Here is a 23,094-nt window from a genome sequence, read left to right as displayed (position 1 = left end):
GTTCGGAGTCGTCCTCCGCTCCGTCATCGGTCGCTAGCAGCAGGCTCAGTTCAGTGCGTGCAAAGTGTGGCTTGAGCCGGTTAGCGTGCAGAACCCGGAGGGGGTTCCGGGGGGACTCCATGTCCACCAGATAGGTGACTGGGCTCTTGCGCTCCACCACTTTGAAGGGCCCCGTCCATTTGTCCTGGAGGGCACAAGGTTCGACCGGGGACATGACCCAGACCTGCTGGCCCGGCTCGAATTCGATGGACGAGGCGTTCTGGTCATACCAGCGTTTCATCTCCTCCTGACTAGCCTCCAGGTTGGCCTCGGCAAGTTCCCGGAACTTCCGAGTCTGATTGCGGAGGGTCAGGAGGTACCGGTAGACATCGGGTGGGGCCTCTCGAACTGCTGTCTCCCAGCCTTCCTTGACCAGGCTGAGGGGGCCTCGGACCGGGTGTCCGTACAAGAGTTCAAAGGGGCTGAACCCCAGGGACTTCTGGGGTACCTCTCGGTAGGCGAACAGGAGGCAAGGTAGCAGGACATCCCATTTGCGCCGGAGTGGTTCTTCTAAGCCCTTGATCATCCCCTTCAATGTTCTGTTAAATCGTTCCACTAGTCCATTTCCTTGGGGATGATACGGGGTGGTGAATTTATAGGCGACCCCGCACTGTTGCCATAGGGACCGCATATGCTTCGAGATAAAGTTGGAGCCTCGATCACTCACGACTTCTCGGGGGAAGCCGACTCGGGAGAAGATGCTCATGAGGGCTCGGCCCACCACGGGGGCTGTAATGGTTCGGAGAGGAATGGCTTCGGGATAGCGGGTAGCATGGTCAACCAGGACGAGGATAAAGCGGTGCCCCTGCGAGGTTCGAGGGTCCAGGGGCCCTACGATGTCTATCCCCACTCGCTCAAAGGGGGTAGTCACCACGGGGAATGGCTGGAGCGGGGCTTTGACTTTTCCCCCCGCTCTTCCCGCTGGCTTGACAGGTCGGGCAGGTCCTGCAGTGGTTATGCACATCGGTACGCATTTTTGGCCAGAAGAAATGGGTCACCAGGCGGCTGTAAGTTTTGTCCTGCCCCAGGTGCCCGGCGAGGGGCACATCATGTGCTAAGTTCAGGAGGAAGTCTCTGAATCGGAGGGGGACGACCAGTACCCGGCCGGCCCCTAGCTCAGCAATCTTTTGCTCCCTGTAGAGAAGGTCGTTGTCCCAATAGATCCAGTGGGACCCCGCGGGGTCTCCAGCTGCTTGGGTAGCGGCTTGCTGTCGAATCGCCTCGAGGGAGGGGCAGGTTTTCTGTTCCTGCCGGAAATGTTCACGGGTGGGGCCACCTTCTTGGCGCCATTGAGCGAGTTCTGGGAGGTGGTCGAGCTCGGTGAGATCTTCTTGGTCGGGCCCTTGGGGGCCGTGTTCGGGGTCGGCGTCCTCGGGGACGACGGGCGGCGGAGGGGCAGGCCACTCCGGCTCCTCGGTGGGAGCTTCCCCCGCTGGGGGGGAGGCTCGGGCGGTCATGGAGCGGGTGGTCGCACAGACCCACTCGGGAAGGCCTAGCATCCCCAGGTGCTCTCTCCGTTCGACGCTAGCCCAGGGGGAACTTTCCAGGTCGTTCCCAAGGAGGCAGTCCACGAAGGCATCGTCGCGGACAGTCACTTTCAGCACGCCCGACACTCCCCCCCACTCGAAGGGGATGCGGGCCATCTGGCACAAAGTCTCTGAGTTATCTGCGGACCGGACTGGACACAGGACGTTAGGAAGGATCTGTTCCGGGGTCACCAGATGGCAGCGGACCGCTGTCACGCTGGCCCCAGTGTCACGGAGGGCTTCGGTCCGGCGTCCATTGATGGTGACCCACTGGCGGTATTTCTGGGTGTTGCCGGGGATCGGGCCTCGGGGGATCAGGTCGTGAGTACCCAGGCATGCTAAGGTCATGGCGGCGGGCTCCCACTCGGCTTGCTCTGGGTTGTCGCCCTCCTCCTCGCTCCTTTCTTCACCCAGGGCAGCGGCTGTGATCTGGCGGGTTGGGGGACCGGTGGTGCCGGGTCGCTGATTCATTGGGCAGAGAGGGTCATTCGCATAATGACCCAGTCGCTGGCATCTGTGGCACGTAACGTTCGGGCGGGGCCCCGGTCTGGCTGGGGGGCACCCTCTCTGGCCCAGGGCTGGCGACGTGCAGGTAGGGGAGGACCCCTGGGGGACGTCTCGACCCCGGCTCTGGCCTACTCCGCCGCCTCGTGGTCGGTGGTTCCCCGGGGATCCCCGGCCGTAGTCTCCCAGTGGACTCCGGGGAACTCGGGTGCTCATCCATCTATCCGCCTCGACAGCGAGTTTTCGTGGCTCAGTCAATTTGCTGTCGAGGAGGTGTTGCCGGAGTTCGATGAAGCAATTATTGGACAGATGTTCCCATAGAATGAGGTCGATCAACTGCTGGAAGGTGGTGACCTGGCAGCCTCTGACCCACCCCTCGAAGGCTCTGCTGTAAAAGTTCACGTACTCCACCCACGTGGTACCGGGGATTTTCTTGCAGTCTCTGAATCGCTGCCGGTACATCTCGGGGGTGAGCCCGTAGCGAGTGAGGAGGGCGGTCTTCATGTGCTCGTACGAGGTCATCTCGGTATCAGGGAGCTCCAGCAGGGCGTCCCTCCCTTCGTTGATAAACTTCCCCCACAGGCCGCCGCCCCAGTCCTTGAGGGGTTCTCGATGGGCGGCCATGGCGACCTCGTAGGCTTTGAACCACTGTTGGATGTCGTCGTTCTTATAGTACTCTTTGACGACATCCCTGGGTATGTGTACCTTCGGGTCCACCGGCGGGGGTGAGGTCTTACCCCCGGCGATGGCAGACTCGTTTGCCTTGGCTTTCAGTTCCATTTCTTTGAGGACGCGCTCGTGCTCGAGCATGAGTTTTTTCTCCTCGAGGGCTAACTTCCTTTCTGCCAGTTGGATTTCTCCTTCTTGTCTGAGTCGAGCAAGATCCAACTCGTGGAGCCGGTTCCTCTCTCGTTCTCGGGCGTCTTCGTGGGAGAGGGCCGTGTCTGGGTTTGCGGGTCTCCCTCCCGCTGGGTTCGTCTCGGCCTCCGGGCCTCCGTTCGGGCCCGGGTTATCTTCACTCGGGGGTGGTGCCTCGCCGGCGTCCACCCAGGCCTGCAGGGCCGATTTAAAGTCTTCTTTGGTGCTTAAGCCAGTGGTAGCGATGCCTAGGTCTTTGCAGAATTGCTTTAGCTCCTTGTGACTGTAGTCTTCCATTTTCTCTTTCTGGAATTCTGTGCTCATGGTCGTAGTGTGTTTTTCTTGGTAGTGAGTGAATCACTCTCTGTACGATCTGCGTGGGCTCGGATCCCGGCGCTTGCCACCAATGTTAGAAAGGCGACCCCGGGGGAGGCAGAAGATGTCTGACTGACCACCCCTAGGTCCACCTCTCCTTCGAGAAGTAGCAGAGCGTTACCGAGAGGCCTCCTGGGTGAGGGTCCTCTCCTAGGATCGTACAGCAGAATAATCACAACACTACAGACGGACACCACACCAGAGGTCGAGATCTTAAGCTTTTATAGGTAATAAAGGTTGCTGGTTCTTGGCAGTATATACAGGCAGATCGAAGGATCCGTAAAGTCTCGTAAAGGGGGGTAGGGTAGCGGGACAGTCAACTCTGGTGGAAGAAGGGATACCCTACGCACAGCTCTCAATGCTCGAGCTGGGGGGTTCCGAGAGGTCGGGCCGCGGCAGCGCCAGCAGGCCCTCAGGCTGGTTTCAGCAAGGTAGGCCGCGGCAGCGCCAGCAGGCTCTCAGATGGTTTCAGCAAGGTAGGCCGCGGCAGCGCCAGCAGGCTCTCAAGATGGTTTCAGCAAGGTAGGCCGCGGCAGCGCCAGCAGGCTCTCAAGATGGTTTCAGCAAGGTAGGCCGCGGCAGCGCCAGCAGGCTCTCAAGATGGTTTCAGCAAGGTAGGCCGCGGCAGCGCCAGCAGGCTCTCAGATGGTTTAGGTTACCGGAGATGAGTTCGTCTGGTGTCGGCCGTGACAGCGTCAGCAGGGCTTCCAGTCCAGGATACAACTGACGTCCTAATCCAGGGCTGGCCCAGATATAGGACTGGAGTCCTTTGATGTCCGGACCCTCGCGCCTGGGGGTCAGAGGGGCCGGGATGATGGTGTCCAGACACCCAGCAGGGGGGTGGAGCCAGCGCCCAGGGAGGCCGGAGGGCGATCGAAACCAGGCGCCCGGGGGCGGCTGGAGGGCCATCGAAACACCCTTTTCTCCGGGATCTGTCGAGCGGCCACTCGACCACCTGGGTGGATCTTGGTGCCTCGATGTCTGGGCTTCGCTGGGGCCTGGGCCGGGGACGAGGCCACGTGGTCGTGACGTGGTGGGCCCAAGATGGAGTCGGGCGCGGCCTCGTGCTTAGGTCGTGAGGGGCCCACGATGGAGCCAGGTCGGTAGTGGGGGTCCGGGATGGTGGCCGGACCAGCAATGTTGGGGCGTGCAGTGTCGGGCAAAAGGGCTGCCCGATGCTGGGCGGAGGGCCGATGTCGTCCTGGGCCCGCCATGCGGGAGGGGTAGGACCACGCCATGAGGCCGGGTCCAACAGTAAATTATCCTTTTAAAGAAAGAGCACTAGCACTTGGGCCTGGTTAGAAGGGACAAAGTGCATATCGGTCGAAAAACATCAGTACCAGAGGCAAAATGTACGGGTGACCATGTTGCAAAGGGGCACTTTCCACAGTCATAAACTGGAGTACCGTGTTGTACAGTAGTGTAGTGGGAGGGGGAGGGGTGTCATACAGTATTGTAAAGTTATGTAGAGTAGAGTGGCATAACGCTAGTTGATTTTTGTGAAGTGGTGTACAGTGTTATAGAGTACAATGGCATTGAGTAGTGTGGAGTAGAGTGTGGTGCAGTGTCATACACATAATTGCGTACAATGTCGTATAGTAGACTAGAGTACCTTGGAGTGTTGCACAGTGGCATACAGTATAGTACATTTTTGTGAAATGGAGTGAAGGGGTATAGACAGGAGTTAAGTGTGAGAGTGACACAGTGTAGTAGTGTGTTGTAGAGTGCAATAGTGTGTGAAACAATGGAGCTGCTTAGAGTGGATTGTTGTATAGTAGTGTAGAGTGAGGTAAAGTGGAGTAGAATGTCGTATATATTTATATAGAGTGGAGGAGAGTACACTGGAGTGGCGTAGAGTGGAGTGATATAAAGTTGAATAGTGTGGAGCGGCATTAAGTGAAATAGCGTGTAGTAGTGTGCAGTGGAGTGGTTTAGAATGTTGTGGTGTGTTGTGTAGAGTGTAGCAGCATACATTGGAGTGGGGTAGAGTGGAATGCAATGCAGTAGAGGGCCAAAGATAGAAGTTGTGACCTATATAATAGCGTAGAATGGAGTGGTGTACAGTGGAATAGCATTTAGTGGAATAGGGTAGAGTGGAATAGTGATGAGCAGGATAGCATTGAGTGACGTATAGTGGACTGGAGTAGTGTACAGTGGGGTAGAGTGAAATAGCATATAGTGAAGTGGTATCCAATGGACTAGCGTAGTATGGCGTGATGTACAGTGGAGTAGTGTGGAGTGGTGTACAGTACAGTGTCGTGGACTGGAATAGCGTATAGTGGTGTATCGTACAGTGGAGGGACGTAGACTGGAGTGGCGTACACTGGAATGGAGTAGAGTGTATTAAGACACAGTGGAGTGGCGTCCATGAAATAGCATAGAATGGAGTGGCATGGAGTGGCACACAGTGGGATAGAATGGAGTGACATATATAGTGAAATAGCATAGACTGAAATAGCATATACTGCAGTAGTGTATAGCGTAGTAGCATACAGTGGAGTGGCATACACGGAAGAGGCGTAGAGTGGGGATACATACAATGTAATAGCGTAGAGTGGAGTGGAGTGGCGCAGAGCAGAGTGTTGTACAGTGGCGTGGCGTAGAGTGTAATGGTGTCAGGTGCCCAATGTTAGTCAATGGGGATCAATCTGGTCACAAAGATGCTGCATGTTTGGACTGAGAGGCCAGTCGGCCTGCACCACAGGGAGGGCTCAAGTCTTGCGATGCTCAGGACACTCTTAATCATCATCTCTGTGGATCAAGGATGACTGGTGCAGAGGTACTTTGAGTTTTCGTCAAACGAGACACGATTGAGGGGGCCTGTACACAGAGGCTGAAGACAGCGTCGGGAAGTCCACAGTGGGCAGGTCCAAGGTGGCCTTCGGCTGTGGAGGGTCGAGGGACCACGCTGGCACAGGTGGCCCACTTCTACTCGGGCTAGGTGGCTGGGGTGCAATGCTGCCTTCAGGTGTTGGGTTTTTGGCGGTCGGAAGTCCTCACAGGTCTCTTGGGGTGCCAGCAGGATGCAGGGAAGCAACTCTGCTGCTCCTCAGGAGTTCCTGGTTCTTGAGTGACGTGCTGGTAGGTCTCCCAGGCTTTGGAGACGCAGCACCTGCAGGAAAAGTCATCTTTGGTGCAATTGTTGAAGTCAGCAGAGAGGCTGGCAGAGTAGGCGCCAAGTCAGTTGCTGGTTCTTCTGTTCTTGCAACTCTTCACGGCTGTCGCCTTCTTTCAGATCTGCAGGATCTCATTTGCTGGTGTCGGGGGCTCCCCTAAATAATAGATTTATGGGCATTAAGGGAGTGTAGAGTAGTAGCCAATGGGCTACTTACCCCTGGGGGCATTATTCCTGTGGAAAGTGGCCATAACCCTGTTCCAGAGTTCCTAAGTTTGATATCCCAAAGGCATCAGACTCTGAAATGTCATCTTAATTCCAGGTAGCCCACCTTAGGGCTGGAACTAGCTTGAAGCCAGATTCACATACCAGAAGAGGTGGGCTCTTTAAAGCTTCCTGCCTTGGAATGCTAATTCACAGGTCATCCTGTGGGTAGGGGTGTAAACACTTGCCCGAGCAGGCTTTGTTCAGACCCGAGAGTGCGTAGGGTGTTAGGCACCCCCCAACCACATGGTAAACCCAGTGATGGTAGTTTTGGGCCCTTCCATCAGCTTACCCAAGAGGCTTTGCATAGCGCACTTAGCTTACATCCTATTCCCTATAGTTGAAATCTTGAGAGTGATGTACTTTCCTTAGAGAACTGGCTTCAACTCTGTTCTTTAGAGCTTGCCCCTCCTACCACTCTGGTAGCCAAAACCAATAAAGCCTCAGCCCCTTGGTTTACTGAGGACCTTAGGAAGAGCAAAAGTGTGTGCAAACGCCTTGAAAGCGAGTGGTGGACTGATTATAATACACGGGCCTTGAAAGACCACTATAGTAAAGTCCGCGAAGAAAATAAACTCTTTTTTCCCCAAAAAATTGAACAGGCTGAAAATAAAAGCAGATAACTTTTTAATATTGTAAAAGATTTCTCATCGCTTAAGGCTATCAGCAGCCCTTTTGCTCCTATCAGTGATTGGACTAACCATCTGGCCTGCTTTTTCCATGACAGAATTAAAACCATCCAAGATTCCTTTGAAGCTCAATCATCTGTAATGGAAGCAGACGTGGTTCTTGCCCCCTATGTTTACCCCAATAAAGGGTTCTCCCTCATGCAATTCCCCGCCATTACAATCCCTTGAATTAATGAAGGCTCTTAAGTCCCGCTCACCCTCTGATCCCTGTGCAGCGAAAGTACTGGCATCTTTTGCAGAGGCGATCACCCAAGCCGTCAATTTGGTTTTGAATACCTCCCTTTATGAGGGGCAAATACCTCAATACTGGAAACATGCTAAAATTCTCCCGCTTCTAAAGAATCCCGCGGCAGACCCACTGGTCGCCGGTAACTACAGGCCAATATCATTGTTGCCCTTCTTTTCCAAGGTTTTGGAGAAATATGTTAACTTAGTCACCACGGAATACATGGAGACCAACCATCTTCTGCACCCGAGTCAGTCGGGTTTTAGAGCAAATGTCAGTACTGAAACTGCTCTATTAGAAGTCTCTGAAACCATAAAAGCTACACTTGACAAAGGGGGCAACATGGTACTGGTGTTGCTGGACCTTTCTGCTGCCTTCGATACCGTGCCCCACGACAGACTCTTGCGAAGACTCCAAGAGGTTGGTATCAGAGGCACGGCACACAGATCGTTCAACTCCTTTTTTTTTTTTTTTTCTTTTTTTTTTTTTTTTTTAAATGACCGCCGGCAAACTATTTGGTCCCCTCCTTTCTCGGCTCCTATTGTTGAACTCGACATTATTTAATTTGTATATGGCCCCTCTTGCGCTCCTCGTGGAGAATTCGGGCGCAGAAATAGTGTTGTACGCGGACGACACGCAACTGTTGTTCACCTGTGAGAAGGGTGCCGATTTCAAAGGCAGTGTGATCAAACAAGACTCCAGGTTTGAATCTTATTGGGACCTAATACTAAAGCCCCTCAATAGAAAACTGTACCATCAACTAATGGTTGGCACACTCCCGACAAAATCCTTTATGCAAAACTGGCAAAGCCCACCTACCACTAGATGTGAATCCTGCAATATGCAGAATGAGACAGTTCTTCACATCCTGTTTGTGTGTCCGGCTTACAAGCGCCCTAGAAATAAATGGCTTAGGCCAATTTGTGCCAACATGGGCACAAGATTAAGCTCTGATGCATATCGCTTACTGAAAACTAACACACACGAACCCATTGTAGTGGGTATAGCCAAATTCCTGAGCTGGACATGGGGGATTCGAGCAAAGTGTTTGAAGTAGCAAGGAACACTGAGGGACCTGTTTGTGCTGGGTGATTGGTTAAGCATATTTTATTGCTGGTTCACCGGTTTCACAATTTTGTATTATATGTAATCGGCCATAACCGAGATCTGCACATGGCCAAGAAACACTGGTTACCGGTTCGAAAGAGGATTCACTTTAAAGCGTTAGTCCTGGTCTTTAAGGTCTTCCATAAGATAGGAGCCCCCTACCTTGGGGAAAGGTTTCAGCTCTATTCAGCACTATGTCCCTCAACGGACCTTGAGGTCCTCTGCCCAGCTTCTGACATCCACTCCAAAGTTATTGCACTCCCGGGTAGGTGGCAGAGACTTTCAAGTGGTGGCTTTTCGGTTATGAAACAGTTTGCCCCTTTCTCTTAGACAGGTGCAGGATATCCTCACCTTCAGGGGGAAACTAAAAACATGTCTCTTTCAACATTGGATCCTGGCCTGTTTCACCTTGGTGCACTCTTGTTTTGTGTTGCGTGGTCTTTCGCAGCACCGGAACACTCTGTGGAGTAGCCGCTCGCTCGCTCGCTCTACAAATACCCTAGTTAACCTAACAGAGCAAAGACCCTCCTCCTGGGGGAGGGAGGGGGCAAAAACGTATTTGTGTTGGCAGGCTGGCTAGAACCAGATACTCAAGCAGACTAGTAGTTGGTAGGTTTTCAGGGGGCACCTCTAAGGGGCCCTCTGGGTACATGTATTAACAAATTAATCCCTGGAATCAGCATTGGCCTATTAATACAACATCTTTGGTTTCAATAAAGCCATCATGTATATGTAGAACTAGTTTTTGACCAGTACCCAGCATATGTATTTAAAATGGCTTCCCTGATCACTTGCACTAGCTGCAATTGAACTGACCAGCACAGGGACATATCTGCTTTTGCAGATATGCCCATACATGTAATATAGTGCACCCTGCCTTAGGGCTGTAAGTGCTGCTGTTAGGAGTGACTTACCTATTCGACATTCACTGATTGCAGACATGGCACGCAGGGCGTGCCATGTTGTGTTTTCACTTTTGTCTGCACCGAGACATGCAGCCTGCAGTGGCAGTCTGTATGTGTTTTGTGAGGGGTCACTTAGGATGGCACAATACATACTGCAGCCATTAGGGACACTCTTTAGCCACCTTCCCCTAGTTACCAGGGGTACCACTTACTAGCGACTTACATTGAGTGGCAAAGGTATTGCCAATTGAGGAAACAATTGTACAGTTTTGGGAAATAGATCTAGCACTGGGGACTGGTTTAGCAGGAGCCAGTGCACTTCCAGTCAAAATTGCTTCGAATACCAGGCAAAAAATTGGAGTTAACATATAATAAAGAGTACTTTTGCTGTACCCTTGACCAAATGTAGCGAAATTTGCAGATCTCCCAAAAAGAAATGGGGCAGAGTTTCACGCACATTTGTCTAACAGTTGCAAAGTTATAAAGGGACAAAAATATGAAAAATCCCTATCTTTGGTCACTATAACTACAGAGTTGGTGTGTGTGTGTGTGTGTGTGTGTGTGTGTGTGTGTGTGTGTGTGGTGCAACGATGGACGGAAGGGGCAAGCAGCAGCGATGAGGGAGGTGGTGGGGAGATGGGCAAGCAACAATGGGGGAGGATGGGAGAAAGCCACAATGAAGGGGAAACAAAAAAAGAAGTACTTTCATCGGAGCAGTATCAGCAGAAGGAAACCTAATGAATCAGTACTTGGTCCAAGCTCCAGCGAAGAGAAAAATGACCAAAAAGGAAGTGGAGCACCCACACATTTACCAATGAAAAGCAAGGAAAGTTGTGGCAACTAAGCCAGCAATTGGTAAGTAATGTGCGGGCTGCAAGTATCTTTTGTGTATACAATATCTCTCGCAAGCTAGCAGTGCATGCGCTGTCACAGGCAAGACATAAAAATGAGACCTTGGAAAAAAAAAAAAGGGGGAAAGCAAACCGTGGCCATGGTGGGACAACGGCTAGCAAAGATAACCTAATTATGTTGTGTTATTACACTGGGATCTGCAAGCGTGACTGGTTCGACACCAAGAGAAGGAATCTCTAGGCATCACAGTCCATTTTTTTTTTTTTTTTTTAAACTTTTTATTAATTTTATAAATACAAACACAAACAACTTGCAAGGAATAAAGAAAAAGAGAAGACAGCAATATAAACAACGTTGCATTACATGGTGCGGGAGCGGGGAAGGTCAACCAATGAGCGTATTTTCCATCAAGAAAGAGTCTCGCATGGGGGGGGGGGCAGAGGAACAAAATGTATCCAATACACAGTAAGAAGTGGAGGAACCCTCGGGTTACGGGGACGTAGGCTCAACATCTGGGTCAGGGAGAGGGGGGGTACATATATCGCCACGGTAAGTGTTCCACTGAGTCCATATCTTCCCCCATTTTCGGGGGGTACCTCGGGAAGTATATACAGTTTTTTCCCTGAACATGCACCAGTCCATGTTTTGTTTCCACCTCCGAATCCCGGGTGGTCCCTGAGCGCCCCACAGTTGCGCAATGTCTCTTTTGGCGATCATATTGCCCAAGGTCACCCATCGAAGCTGCGATACGGAGTAGTCGTTCGGTTCCCATACATTCAGCAAGCATCTCCTAGCCTCTGGCATCGATCGCACCCCCGTAACCTCACTCATCACCTCGTGCACACTGGTCCAGAATCGCACTATCTCAGGGCACTCCCAAATGATATGTAAAAAGGTGCCCAGGAGACCGCATCCACGCCGACACAAACCATCCGCAGAAAAGCCCATGTGTACCAAACGGGGACCAGTCACATACACTCTATGCAGGATTTTAAGTTGCACAAATCTAAGGCGCGCCTGGATGGCCACCTCTTTAGGGGAGGAGATCGCGGCCCGCCAGTCCTCATCGTCCAGCTCCAGCCCATCACCAATCCAGACCTCTCTAAGGCGAAACAGGAGATCAGACCTGGAGTTGATCAGTTTTTTATAAATAAGCGAAATCGTACTATCAGGAACATGTCCGTCTAGTACCCTATCCTCAAGCGGGGACGACTCCGGAATCTCCACACCCGAAGGGAAGACCGAGAGCACCGCATGGCGGACCTGCGCATAGCGAAAAAACTCGCGATCGCTCAGAGCGTACTCGTTTTCAATTCCTCAAACGTCTTCATTCTCCCCTTAGTCCAAACATCATCAATCCTGCTGATACCTATCAAGTCCCACCTATCAAACCCCTTCGACTGCCAGAGAGAGCCAAGTCTATCGGATGCATACAGTGGGGTGGCACGAGTCAATTTATCAGTCCACCCAGGCGCCATGGAAGCATGTCTCCACACCTGGACAGCCGTCCTAGTGGGGCCCGTTACGTTTCGAGGGGTGATTCTCGAGTAGAGGGCTCTATTATAGTCACCCCCCGGTAACAACCATTTGTCCATCTCGAAGGCCGGATTCGGCAAAGGGCAATACATGCAGTGATTTATTGCCCCCAATTGAGACGCCCAATAATAGCGACGGATATCAGGCAAAGCAATTCCACCGTCGTACCACGGGAGCGACAGTTTAGCGATGGCGATACGGGGTCTACCCCCCCACACCAGTTGTCTCTGTAAACTCTCAACCTCACGGAAATATTTAGCCGGGACAACGTCAAGTGTGTTTTGCAATGCATAGAGGAAGCGGGGCAGTGACATCATCTTAAACAATGCCGCCCTACCTAGGGGAGAGAGAGGGAGTTTCCCCCAAGCGACAACATCTGCCCGAAGGCGCTGAAGAGGGGGCAGCAAGTTCCGGTCAAACCGCAGTTCAGGTTTCAGAGTGATAAAAATGCCTAGGTATTTAAAGCCATCTCTCACAATCGCGATAGGACAACCACTCGGCAGAAGAGGGGCGTCTCCCGACAGGACGTATACACAGGACTTCGACCAATTAATGACAAGACCCGAGTTTTTGCGAAAGGACGTTAAGACATCGAACAGTACAATGAGGGATTTACGGGGAGATGTGAGATACAGCAGAATATCATCAGCATAGAGAGATACACGATCTTCAAACCCCGAATTCCATCTAATGCCCCTCAGGGACGGCTCCCACCTCAACCAGGCCGCCAGCGGTTCCAAGGCGAGAGCAAACAACAAGGGGGACAGGGGACAGCCCTGTCGCGTTCCCCTGCCTAGTGCAAAGGGTGCAGAGACCCGACCATTGACCACCACCTGAGCCATGGGACCGGAGTAAAGCAATTTGACCCACCGAACAAACTCCGGACCGAAACCAAACCTGGCTAGAACCGCCCACAAATACGGCCATTCAATCGTATCAAACGCCATCGTAGCGTCCAAGGACGCCAAGATGGCGGGCTCACGCAGCGTCTCGGCTCGTGCCAAGACGCCATGCAACCTTCGGAGGTTAAGCGCCGTGTTGCGTTGCGGTATAAAGCCGGATTGGTCAGGGTGAACCAGGTCCCCAATGACAGTCGCCAAACGTGTCGCCAGCAGCCTGGCCAAAATTTTAGGCTCCGCATTAATCAACGAAATGGGTCTAAAAAAGGCACAGCGATCCCGAGGTTTACCATCTTTGTGAATGACGACTATAGTGGCCAGTCGCTGGTCTGGTGGGAGAGAACCCACCTCCAAAGACTCGAGAAACATAGAGCGCAGATGTGGGGCTAGCGTGTCCGGGCGTAGTTTATATAGTTCAATGGGGAGCCCATTAGGGCCCGAAGCCTTGCCGGATCGGACCGAACGGACAGCAGCGGCAATCTCGTCCACAGTAGGCGGCGCATCCAGAGCATCCCTATCAATGTCAGACAATCGGGGAAGTGCAATATCCCGCAATAGCAGGTGGGAATCCTGCTCAGATCGATCAGACACCTGGGAATACACCTCGCGGAAGTAATCGGCAAAACATGTGACAATATCAGCAGGGTCAGTACAACACTCTCCATTCTCCGCAACAATCACAGGGACGACACGACTCGCATTCTCCCTCTTATCCAGTCAAGCAAGTAATTTCCCAGCCTTATCACCCACGTCATACAGGCGGCCCTGCTGTTCCCTTCCCATTTCCTTAGCAGCTTCCGTAACCAGAGCCCTGTATTCATGTTGTTTCAACTCCAATAGATGTAACCCCTCAGCGGTGACCTCAGATTCCAAGCACTCCTCCAGGGCTGTGACCTCCCCCTCAAGGCGAACCATCTCAGCACGGTTGGCCAACTTCACGCTACCAATCAACGAGAGGGCCTGGCCACGAATGACAGTCTTGTAAGCTTCCCAAAGCAAACTTGGGGAGGAAACAGAGCCCACATTTTCCGCAAAATAACAATCGTGTGTTTTAACCAGCTCAGCCCTGACCCTGGGGTCCTTCAAGTACCAGGGGTTAATCGGAGCCACTCGGCCCGCCGAACCCTGCCGTGCATCAACCACCAGCCAAAGCGGAGAATGGTCCGAGATACCCCTTGCCAGATGTTTAACTTCCCGTATGAGGGATGCATGGGCCGAGGGCAGCAATATATGATCTAACCTCGAGAGACTACCATGAGCACCAGAATGATAGGTATATTGCAACTGCCCCGGGTGAAGCAAGCGCCAGCAATCAGTGAGCCCCAGCGTCTCTAGGAAGTCACTCAACCAAGTCTGGGCCTTCGGCAGTTCCCTGGGAGGGTGACGGTCACACATCCCCGAGACCGCCGCATTAAAATCACCCCCAACCAAAAGCAGACCCTCGGGGAGACCCAGGATAAGTCCACTCAGATCAGCGAATGTGGTGGCTTGGAGGCCCGGGGGCACGTACACGGAAAGCAGAATAAGAACCTTCCCTTCCCAGCGCCCCACAATGGCGGCGTATCGTCCCTTATCATCCAGTATGACATCATCAATGGCCAAGGGGAGGGAGGTCCGAACCAGAATGCCTGCCCCTCTGGAGCCCGAAGTGAAACCCGAGTGCGCCACAAGGCGATAACCACGCCTATTCAGAGCGTAGCACTTGTTGCCGAGCAAATGAGTCTCCTGCAGTAAGACAACATCAGGAGACAAACGTTTCAGCAATTGCAGCACCACCCTCCTCTTGATCCCATCCCCCAACCCGTTCACGTTCCAACACAATATCTGAAGTCCCCTACCCCCCATCCCCGAATTCACCCCCTCCCCCGCCCCACACCCAAAGCAACTGCATAAAACAGGAGTTTGCCTTTTCTTCGCCTTGCAAATAACAATAAAATTCAAACCAACAACCCAGTCCCCCCAACAATGTCAAAACAACTATACCCCCCACCCCGCACCCCTGCTGAAGACCAAAGAGCCCCATAAACTGCAGTGTGCCTGTCGCCCAACCACCCAACTAATCTACGAAAAGAAAACCCAGGAGGAGAAAGGACCCGCTCACCCCCCACCCACCCCCAAAAGGACTATTACTTGCAAACATTAATGACACAGCATAGCATAGTTCAAAGCCAACATGAAGGGTACGGGGTCAAAGTCAACATCTACTCCTGCTCCGTCGGGCCACCGTCCGCCCGATCCGATCTGCCAGAGTCCTCAAAAGGTTCTTGATCCGTAGGCAGCGAGTCAAGCCAGTCACTCACGACCCCAGGATGGTCAAAGAAAAAAGTACGATCCCTATGGACCACCCGCAAACGGGCCGGGAAGAGCATGGCATACTTCATAGACCTTTCCCGGAGTCTCTTCTTGACCCCTTGGAACCCCAGCCTCTGTTTCTGGACCTGTTGTGTAAAGTCCGGATAGAAGCTGACAGTTGAGTTCTCAAAGGCAATGGGACCAGACTGCCTCGAAGCCTGCAGGATAGCGTCTCTGTCCCGGAAATGAAAGATCCTCGCAATGATGGGTCGTGGGTTAGCACCCGATTTAGGTGTACCGCCGGGGATCCTATGTGCACGCTCGACAGCGAAAAACTTGCTGAGACCCTTGGGCGCCAAGTGCTTCAGCACCAGGTCTTCCACCAATAAGTCCGTCGAGGCAGCAGTCGATGATTCCGGGACCCCAATCAGGCGGATGTTATTGCGCCTGGCACGGCTTTCATAGTCCTCTAGGCGCCCAGAGAAATAGTCATTAGCTTTCCGCAGATTCCCGACTTCAGCCTGTAAGTCAGAGACGTCAGTGACCAGGCTAGTGGTCTTGAGATCCAGGGATTTGACCTTTTCGTTTGTCTTCGCCAAATCCGGCCTGATCAGATTGACATCAATCGACACAGTATCCAGTGTGAGAGTCAAGGCCTCATATTGTTGCCCCAACGAAGCCTTCATACCGGTAATGGCGCCCATGAGATCTCGCAACGAGGGCTCTTCCTCAATCGATGAGTCCTCCGGCATTGCCGTCGAGGGTTTAGATGCTGCGCCCGGCGATCCTTTAGTAAGGGTGTACCGGTCCATAATGTTCGTTTGCAGAGCACTCCCTCGAACGCCCGGTTTAGTCTTGCGCCTCTCGCTCTCTGGCTTGGTGGCCATCTTAGATCCTGGACCCGTGCGGGCCGCCTGTTGTCGGGTGAAAATGGTGACTGCGGTGGCAAATGCAGGACCAAAAGAGCGAAGATAGTGCCAATCTCAAAACTGAAAGCCACGACAGATCGGCATCAGAAGCGGATAGACCAAAAGTATAGGCACGTCCGGCCGTCTACGTAGCTAACAAAGTCAGGTTGATCTCTGGACAGGAATCTAAACCAAAAGCGGTCGCCAGCCCATACAAGTCAGGCAATCCGTTGTTGTTCACTTACTGGACGGCAGGCCAGACAAGATAGCTCGGGGCGTCACCTTGGAGCAGGCCAGAAAACTGCGGCGATCTGTAGCTCTGGACCCCGAAGTCCCAAAAAGTTTTTGGGAACAGATAAATGATCAGTAGAACTGTGCCAGTAAACACCCGTCATCCGAACCAGGATAAAGGACAGGATAGTCGATGGAGGTGGCGAGGGTCCGGGAGCCCTGTGCTCACGCGACCATCTTGGGTGCGTGCGAAGCTCCTCCTCTCCACAGTCCATTTTTATGTGGAATGCTGACACCTAAGGATTAATAGATATATATCATATGAGTGTTGGAGGAAATAGTCTTAATTTGCCAGTTTACAGCTAGTTGTTAAAATGGTTGAAGCTCTGGCACTTAGAGCATGTGCAAAGTGCATCCAGACAGTCCTTTTGGACTTGTCACTGTCAGAGACTTTATAAGCCTTTGTCCAGAATAGGAAATCCATGTGCCAGCCAAAACTGCTTTTCCACCACTGTATCCTCTTCCTAATGGGGATAAAAAAAAAGATAATTTTTAATTTTAAATCTTCTACAGTATCTGCTTCACATTACAACGAAGAAAACATAGTTTACAAATGCAAGTGCAGTATCATTTAAATCTTACTCTTATGGTGCTTAAACAAGTAACCCCGCCTATAGGGTGTGCCATTAGCATACAAGGGTGTGACCAGAGATTTTCCCTTATGAGCCAAAGTCTTCATGCGAACACCCCATGCCTACACTCAATTTCCTTACATTTTCAGTTGTAAACATTTAATTTCATTTTGTTGTATTTTTCCAAGTATGACTTAATAAACCATTCCGTCCTAAAGTGGCCTCTTAAGGGAAGTGACATCCACCACCCCAGCAATTTCCCAACAAATATCACCAAGGCATCGTCCATCGTTCCCCATCAGTCGCAACCCTGCCTCCCTCAAATGAGTGTCTGAATGGATTATCCACGCCGATAGGCATTGGCTGCATTTCTAACGCTGAACCATTGGCCACTCCCGCTGCCCAGTTTGGAAGGGCATACATTGCCAGCTATATTGCAGTGAGGCAAAGCCCCCAGACCCCTTCTACCCATCTCTCATAATACAATAAAACAGCTGTGAAGCCGTAAGCGTCTGTAAGGCCACCACAAAGCAGCTGAATTTAGGATGCAAGAAGTAGCATTTATGTTTGACATCACTTTTCTTTTTTATTGATGCAATATCTGGTATGTTTTATAACCCTTGCTAATGCAGTTGCTATACAGACTGTAACTATGCACAGGAATTTACAAAAATATACTGATCAGTCGGAGATATGTAAGCTTACAGCCTGAGAACAACTTCATGCCTTTAATGCCAAATCGACCAGCCTCGCCTTTTCTCCGTTTGGATACTATGTTAGCTGAAGCAGATGGCGTTTTGCTGAAACTATTATGAAAGTATTGCAGTTGACAGTGAGGTATTAGATGCCGGTCTACGGCTCTTCCTCAATATCAGTAGTCTCTTGTACTTGCTAATCTCATTCTGACCCTCAAAACTTTCTGGAGGACTCTTGCTACATTTCTCTCTTTTTTGTAAATGTTTTGCTTTACTCCAGTGTCTGGCCAGTGAAGTAATAAATATTTCCTTCATTCCTATGGTCTAGATGCAAGATACTTTTCCTTAAGTATAATCATAAAGTATAATCATTGTTGCACAGTATCTTTGTTACCTTAATTGTGGTCTTTATCCAGGTGCTGGTAAAGTCAGACACTCCAACTGGTGACGTTTTATTGGACGAGACCCTCAAACACATGAAGGCCACGGATCCCGCAGAGACTGTGCAGAGCTGGATAGAGCTGCTAACTGGTAAGAGAACTCCAACCACTTGATTACATTACTGGTTGCAGCTAAAAAGATTATATCGGATAGAGACTTCTAGCTGCAGATTTCTTACCATAAAGAATATTCCCCACGCATCAGACTGTATCCGGAAAATTTCGAGCAGTAACTTTGTGCGCCAGTAGGTGGCGTTGTTCAGTTCCACATTGGCCGTGCTGGATGTGATGTGTGCAGTGCCTCAATAGGTGCCACCTCAGCGCACTAATGTCCGTTCTTTTCTTTCAAAGCCACTCAGAGCAGATCCTTAAAAAGAGCTACCATCAGTCTTTTTCATGCAGAAAGTCCTGACGCGGCTCACAGAGCCACTCCTGACAGTCGTCATCTGATCCAGGTCATTAGGTAAGTCACATAGTAAGAAGGCAAAGCACTCTTTGACTTCTGTGTATCGGTTCAAGAAATCGGACCTGGCGCAAGAGCGTCGGCACTCTAGGCCTGACCCGTGCCTCCCACAGCCGAAGCGACAAACACCCAAATCAAGGAGTTTTATGAGGCTATGCACCCTATATTTGTGCTGCTCGACCCGTCTGGAGTGCCTTCAGGCCCGACAGATTCAGGAGTGACCACTACTGGTTTTCTGCTGGCGGGTCCGCCCGCAGTGCTAGCCGGAACCCTTGGATCCAATGCTGGATTCAGAGCAGCACCGGTCCCGCAAGACTGGGACATTACCCAGTGCCATTGTTTCAGGTGCTCCACGCTGACGCTGGCCCCATATTTATTCCTGACTTTGACAAGGAACCAGATGCACGTTGCAGACAACGCACCAACCTGTACCATGCTTTCCGAGTCGAAACCAATGCCTGTTTCTTTTGGTGGGTCTCTCGAGAGTGTGACGATTGGAAGGGGTCAGAGGACCCTTATGGGTACCATCACCCCTGGATGATAGAGAGGACAACTGATTTGAGGAACTGGAAGGTGCCAGTGCTGGACACCTCACCAGACACTGGCCTGACCTTTCCCTCTACCGTGGCTCTGGAGGAGGGTGCTTCATTTGCAGTGGTGGTACAGAGGGCAGTTGATGTCCTGGACCTTCAGCTTCCCACAGTAGCAGTCAAGACTATCATCTTGACAGAGGTGCTTCAGCTGGGAGTTGTCCCCTCAGAACCCTTACTCCCATTCATTGAAGCTTTAACCGATGTCCTCCTTGGGTTCTGGTCCAAGCCCTGCACAGGGGCTCTTGTGCACAGGACAATTGCCTGCCACCATCGCTCCATTCCTGGTGACCCCAGTTTCCTCACCTAGCACCCCACCCTGGAGAGCCTGGTGGGCCACGCTTCCACTACCAAGATCTATCCTGGCGTGTTCCTAACCACTCCACCGGATAGGAAATCGAAAAATGCTGGATACCTTTGGTAAGAGGATTTTCTCTTCCAACATCCTAGCACTGTGGTCGGTGAACACCATGCGCCTTTTGGCCTGATACCAACACACTGTATGAGATTCGGTTGCGCAGGTGTTGCCCTTGGTCTCTGAGGAGGCCCATGTTGTACTCCCTCAAGCAATTGCTGCTCGGCGAAATAATGCAAAGTTCACCATTTGATGTGGGCTCGACGTGACCGACTCACTGAACATAGCGATTTTATAGTCCGTGGCACTGAGATGCCATGCCTGGTTGAGAACCACTGGCTTCTCAGGCGATTTCCAAGCTTCATATATGTACATGCCCTTTGATGTCTTCTGGTGAGATGGCAGACTCTGCGCTGGAGCACTTTAAGGATAGCAGAGCTGCTGTCAGGTCCTTAGGCCTATCCATGGCCTCTCGCCAATCCCAGTATGCCTTTCAGCCCTTCCGTGGCTATGGTAGGGGCTACTAACAGCCTCTCATCCTGCCCAGCCACCAGCGCTCCCAGCCCTATTGTGGCTGTGCATGTGGTTCCCACAGATCACGTGGGACCACCATCCAGAGGTCTGGGTAAGTCCACCTCCCCTGGCAGCCGCAGCCTCCAAACCCCTTTGTTTCCCATTGTGGGCACCCAGTGGGATCCACCATCACCTGACCCACTGAAGTCCATAACATCCGACAATTGGGTTTTGCAAATCATCCAGAAGGGCTACTCCCTCCCTTTCATGGAAACCCCTCCATCCATGCCACCTACTTATGACCGGCTGATTGAGGATCATCTCTCCTTGCTCCGTCAGGAAGCATTGGCTCTTTTGGCCAAATAAGCCATTGAGAGAGCCCTGGCATCAGAAGTAGGTCATGGCTGCTATTCCTGCTACTTTCTGTCTGCCCTGGACCTTGGAAACTGTATGGTAGCATTGGACTTGCAGGATGCATATTCCCACATTCTCATCCTGCCTGCTCATAGGCGCTACCTACAGTTCACTGTGTGCCAGGAGCATTTTCAGTTTGCAATACTCCCCTTCGGCCTCACCAGAGCTCCTCTGGTGTTCATGAAAGTGATGGCGATTATTGCAGCACTCCTGTGGAGGTCAGGGGTTCCAGTCTTCCCCCTACCATGACAATTGGCTGTTGAAGGCGGACTTACCCCAGCAGTCCTCTCCCACCTCTAGACTACGGGGGACCCTCCTGCATTCCCTGAGATTCACTATCAAGTGCCAAAGTCGCCCTGACTCCTTCTCAGATGCTCCATTTCAATGGAGCTCTTCTGGACACAGTGCAGTTTCTGGCCTGTCCTCCAGAGTGGCGGAGAAACTCATCCGTCGATGCCTAGCAGATCACGAATGGTGTCTCCTCCATTTAGAAGTGGTGCAATGTCTCTTTCGAGAGCGGGTGAACCTTGGTTAGAGCTGTTCACCACCGGTGAGTACAGTTTTGCACACTGGAGTTTTCAAAGCAGCTCTTGCTCAGAGAAGTTTTTTATCTTGAGTGGAACTCTGGCCTCCTGTACGCCTTTCCGCTGATACTACTTCTTCTAGAGTACTCAAGAAGATCTTAAATGACTGGGCCCAAGTCATTCTTGTGTTTCTGGATTTGGCACGGAGAGTTTGGTATCATACCCCGAGCTTCTGAGCATGAGCATAGGTCCTCTCATCAGGCTGTCCCTGCAAGAGGATCTTCTGTCGCAGTAACAGGAGAGGGTTCTGCACCCAACCCTGTGCACCCTCCACCTTCATGTGTGGATATTGAGCAGCAACAGTTGACAACTTTCAACATTCCTCTGAAGTTTGTGGTGCTATTTGGCAGTCAGGTGTCCCTCTACTAAGACTGTATATGCCTGCAGCTGGGACAAACTTGTGGTAATGTGTGAATCCAGAAATATTAATCCCCTTTGTGCAATTACAGGTTATTTTATTTGTTCTCTATAATTTATCTATTATCTAAATAGCAAATTGCGTGAGCCGTTCCAGAACTGCCCATTTCGCTTGCTTACAACTGAAACTGCCTTTCTAGTGGCAATAACATCTGCTTAGGTGGGGAATCATTGAACTGTAGACACTCTCTGTACAACCTCCTTGTACCACCTTTTACCCAGACAAGCTGGTTCTTTGGTCCTCTGCCTCCTTTACCGACGGATGTGACACCCTTTCATGTAGGCAAAACCATCACTTTCCCTACCTCGTTGCTCTGCCTCCTCTTTCTAAAGAAGAGGAGAGACTGCTACATGTGGACCAAAAAGAGAATTGTCGGTCTACATTGATCAAACAAGAGTTACAGGTGGACATTCAACTCTTTGTCGGCTGTGTTGGAGCTGAGAAAGAGAAGGCAGTGCAGAAACAGTCCATCTCATGATGGATCGTGCTCTGCATAAAGATTTGCTATGCACTGGCCAAAAAGCAACGCTCCGAGGGCATGCATGCTTATTCTACCAGAGCCAAGGCTGCAACCACTGTTACCCTGCAGAGTACCTGTCATTGACATCTGACAGGCAACAATGTGGGTGTCCTTGCACACGTTCATCAAGCACTACTGCCCAGATTGTCAGATCTGTTGTGAGGGGCACTTTACCTGTTCGTACAGCAGGACTTTTTGGTCTAACCTGTTCACAGACCCACTTACTGGGTGGTATTGCTTCGGTATCTATTCTAAGGTAAGGAATCTGACATAGAAGTCTCTAACAGATGAGTAAGTTACTTACCTTCAGTAACGCCTTATCCGGTAGAGACTATCTAGCCACAGATTCTTTACCGATCCTTCCTGCTCTGCGAACTGAGTCATTCGGGTCATCCTTCTAAAGCCATAGTAATGCACACAAGTATGTCCGCATTGTTCATGGCCTGCGTTTCTGGCATGGAAAGTTGTGAAAACAAACTGAGGTAAGCACGCTGGGGCGTACGCTTATTTAAGCACCACACACGTCACATCTGGCGTAGCTGATGCAAAGCTGAATGGCGCCACCCACAGGTGCACAGATTTACTGCTTGACAATTACCAGTTCCAGTCAGACGCCTGGGGAATATTCTAAGGTATGGAATCTGCGGCTAGATAGTCTCTACCAGATAAGGCATTACTGAAGGTAAGTAATTTGTTCATCATTAATAAAATAACCCAAGGTGGGCTACTGTGGTTGATATTCAGCTGTCTTAAAGACCCAGTGATGCCTTTCTTGAAGGTCAGTAAATTTTAGCATCGTAGGGTCTTTCTACGTTAATCCTAAACGTGAACTATTTTCTGTCTGCGTGTGGCAGCTCTGTGAACACTTCATTTTTAACATATCCTGTATATCTATTGGAGCTGAAATACTGTCAATCTGGTTTTATTTAAATTGATGGCTGCTCAATTGAGCCAATATTTAAGGCATCATTGCAGCTTCTACCAGTAAAGTAGATTTTTTAAATGACCATTACTTCAGCTTGAAGAGTGGGTAGACTTCCCTTGTTGAGTCTTATAGGGTTTTCAACAAAAATATTAATGTGAACACATTTGTTTATCTGATTGAAACTTGTTTCCAGATCCATCAATCTGTGGATTTACTTGT

At 51.1% G+C, this 23,094-nt stretch overlaps 1 protein-coding gene across 1 annotated transcript in view; it reads left to right on the top strand.

Annotated features, from left to right (window-relative positions):
* The window catches only part of GOLPH3L (golgi phosphoprotein 3 like), a 205,520-nt gene that overhangs the window by 160,309 nt on the left and 22,117 nt on the right, over positions 1-23,094 (top strand). Inside the window, exon 4 of the mRNA XM_078669835.1 lies at positions 18,070-18,184. Within this exon, the coding sequence (XP_078525961.1) occupies positions 18,070-18,184 (115 nt within the window). The remainder of the gene's footprint in view (positions 1-18,069; positions 18,185-23,094) is intronic.

Source organism: Lissotriton helveticus, chromosome 12 (assembly GCF_964261635.1).
Source record: "Lissotriton helveticus chromosome 12, aLisHel1.1, whole genome shotgun sequence".
Taxonomy (NCBI): Eukaryota; Metazoa; Chordata; class Amphibia; order Caudata; family Salamandridae; genus Lissotriton; species Lissotriton helveticus.
Note: the sequence above shows the minus strand (reverse complement) of the source record. Positions and strands in the feature narration are given on the sequence as shown.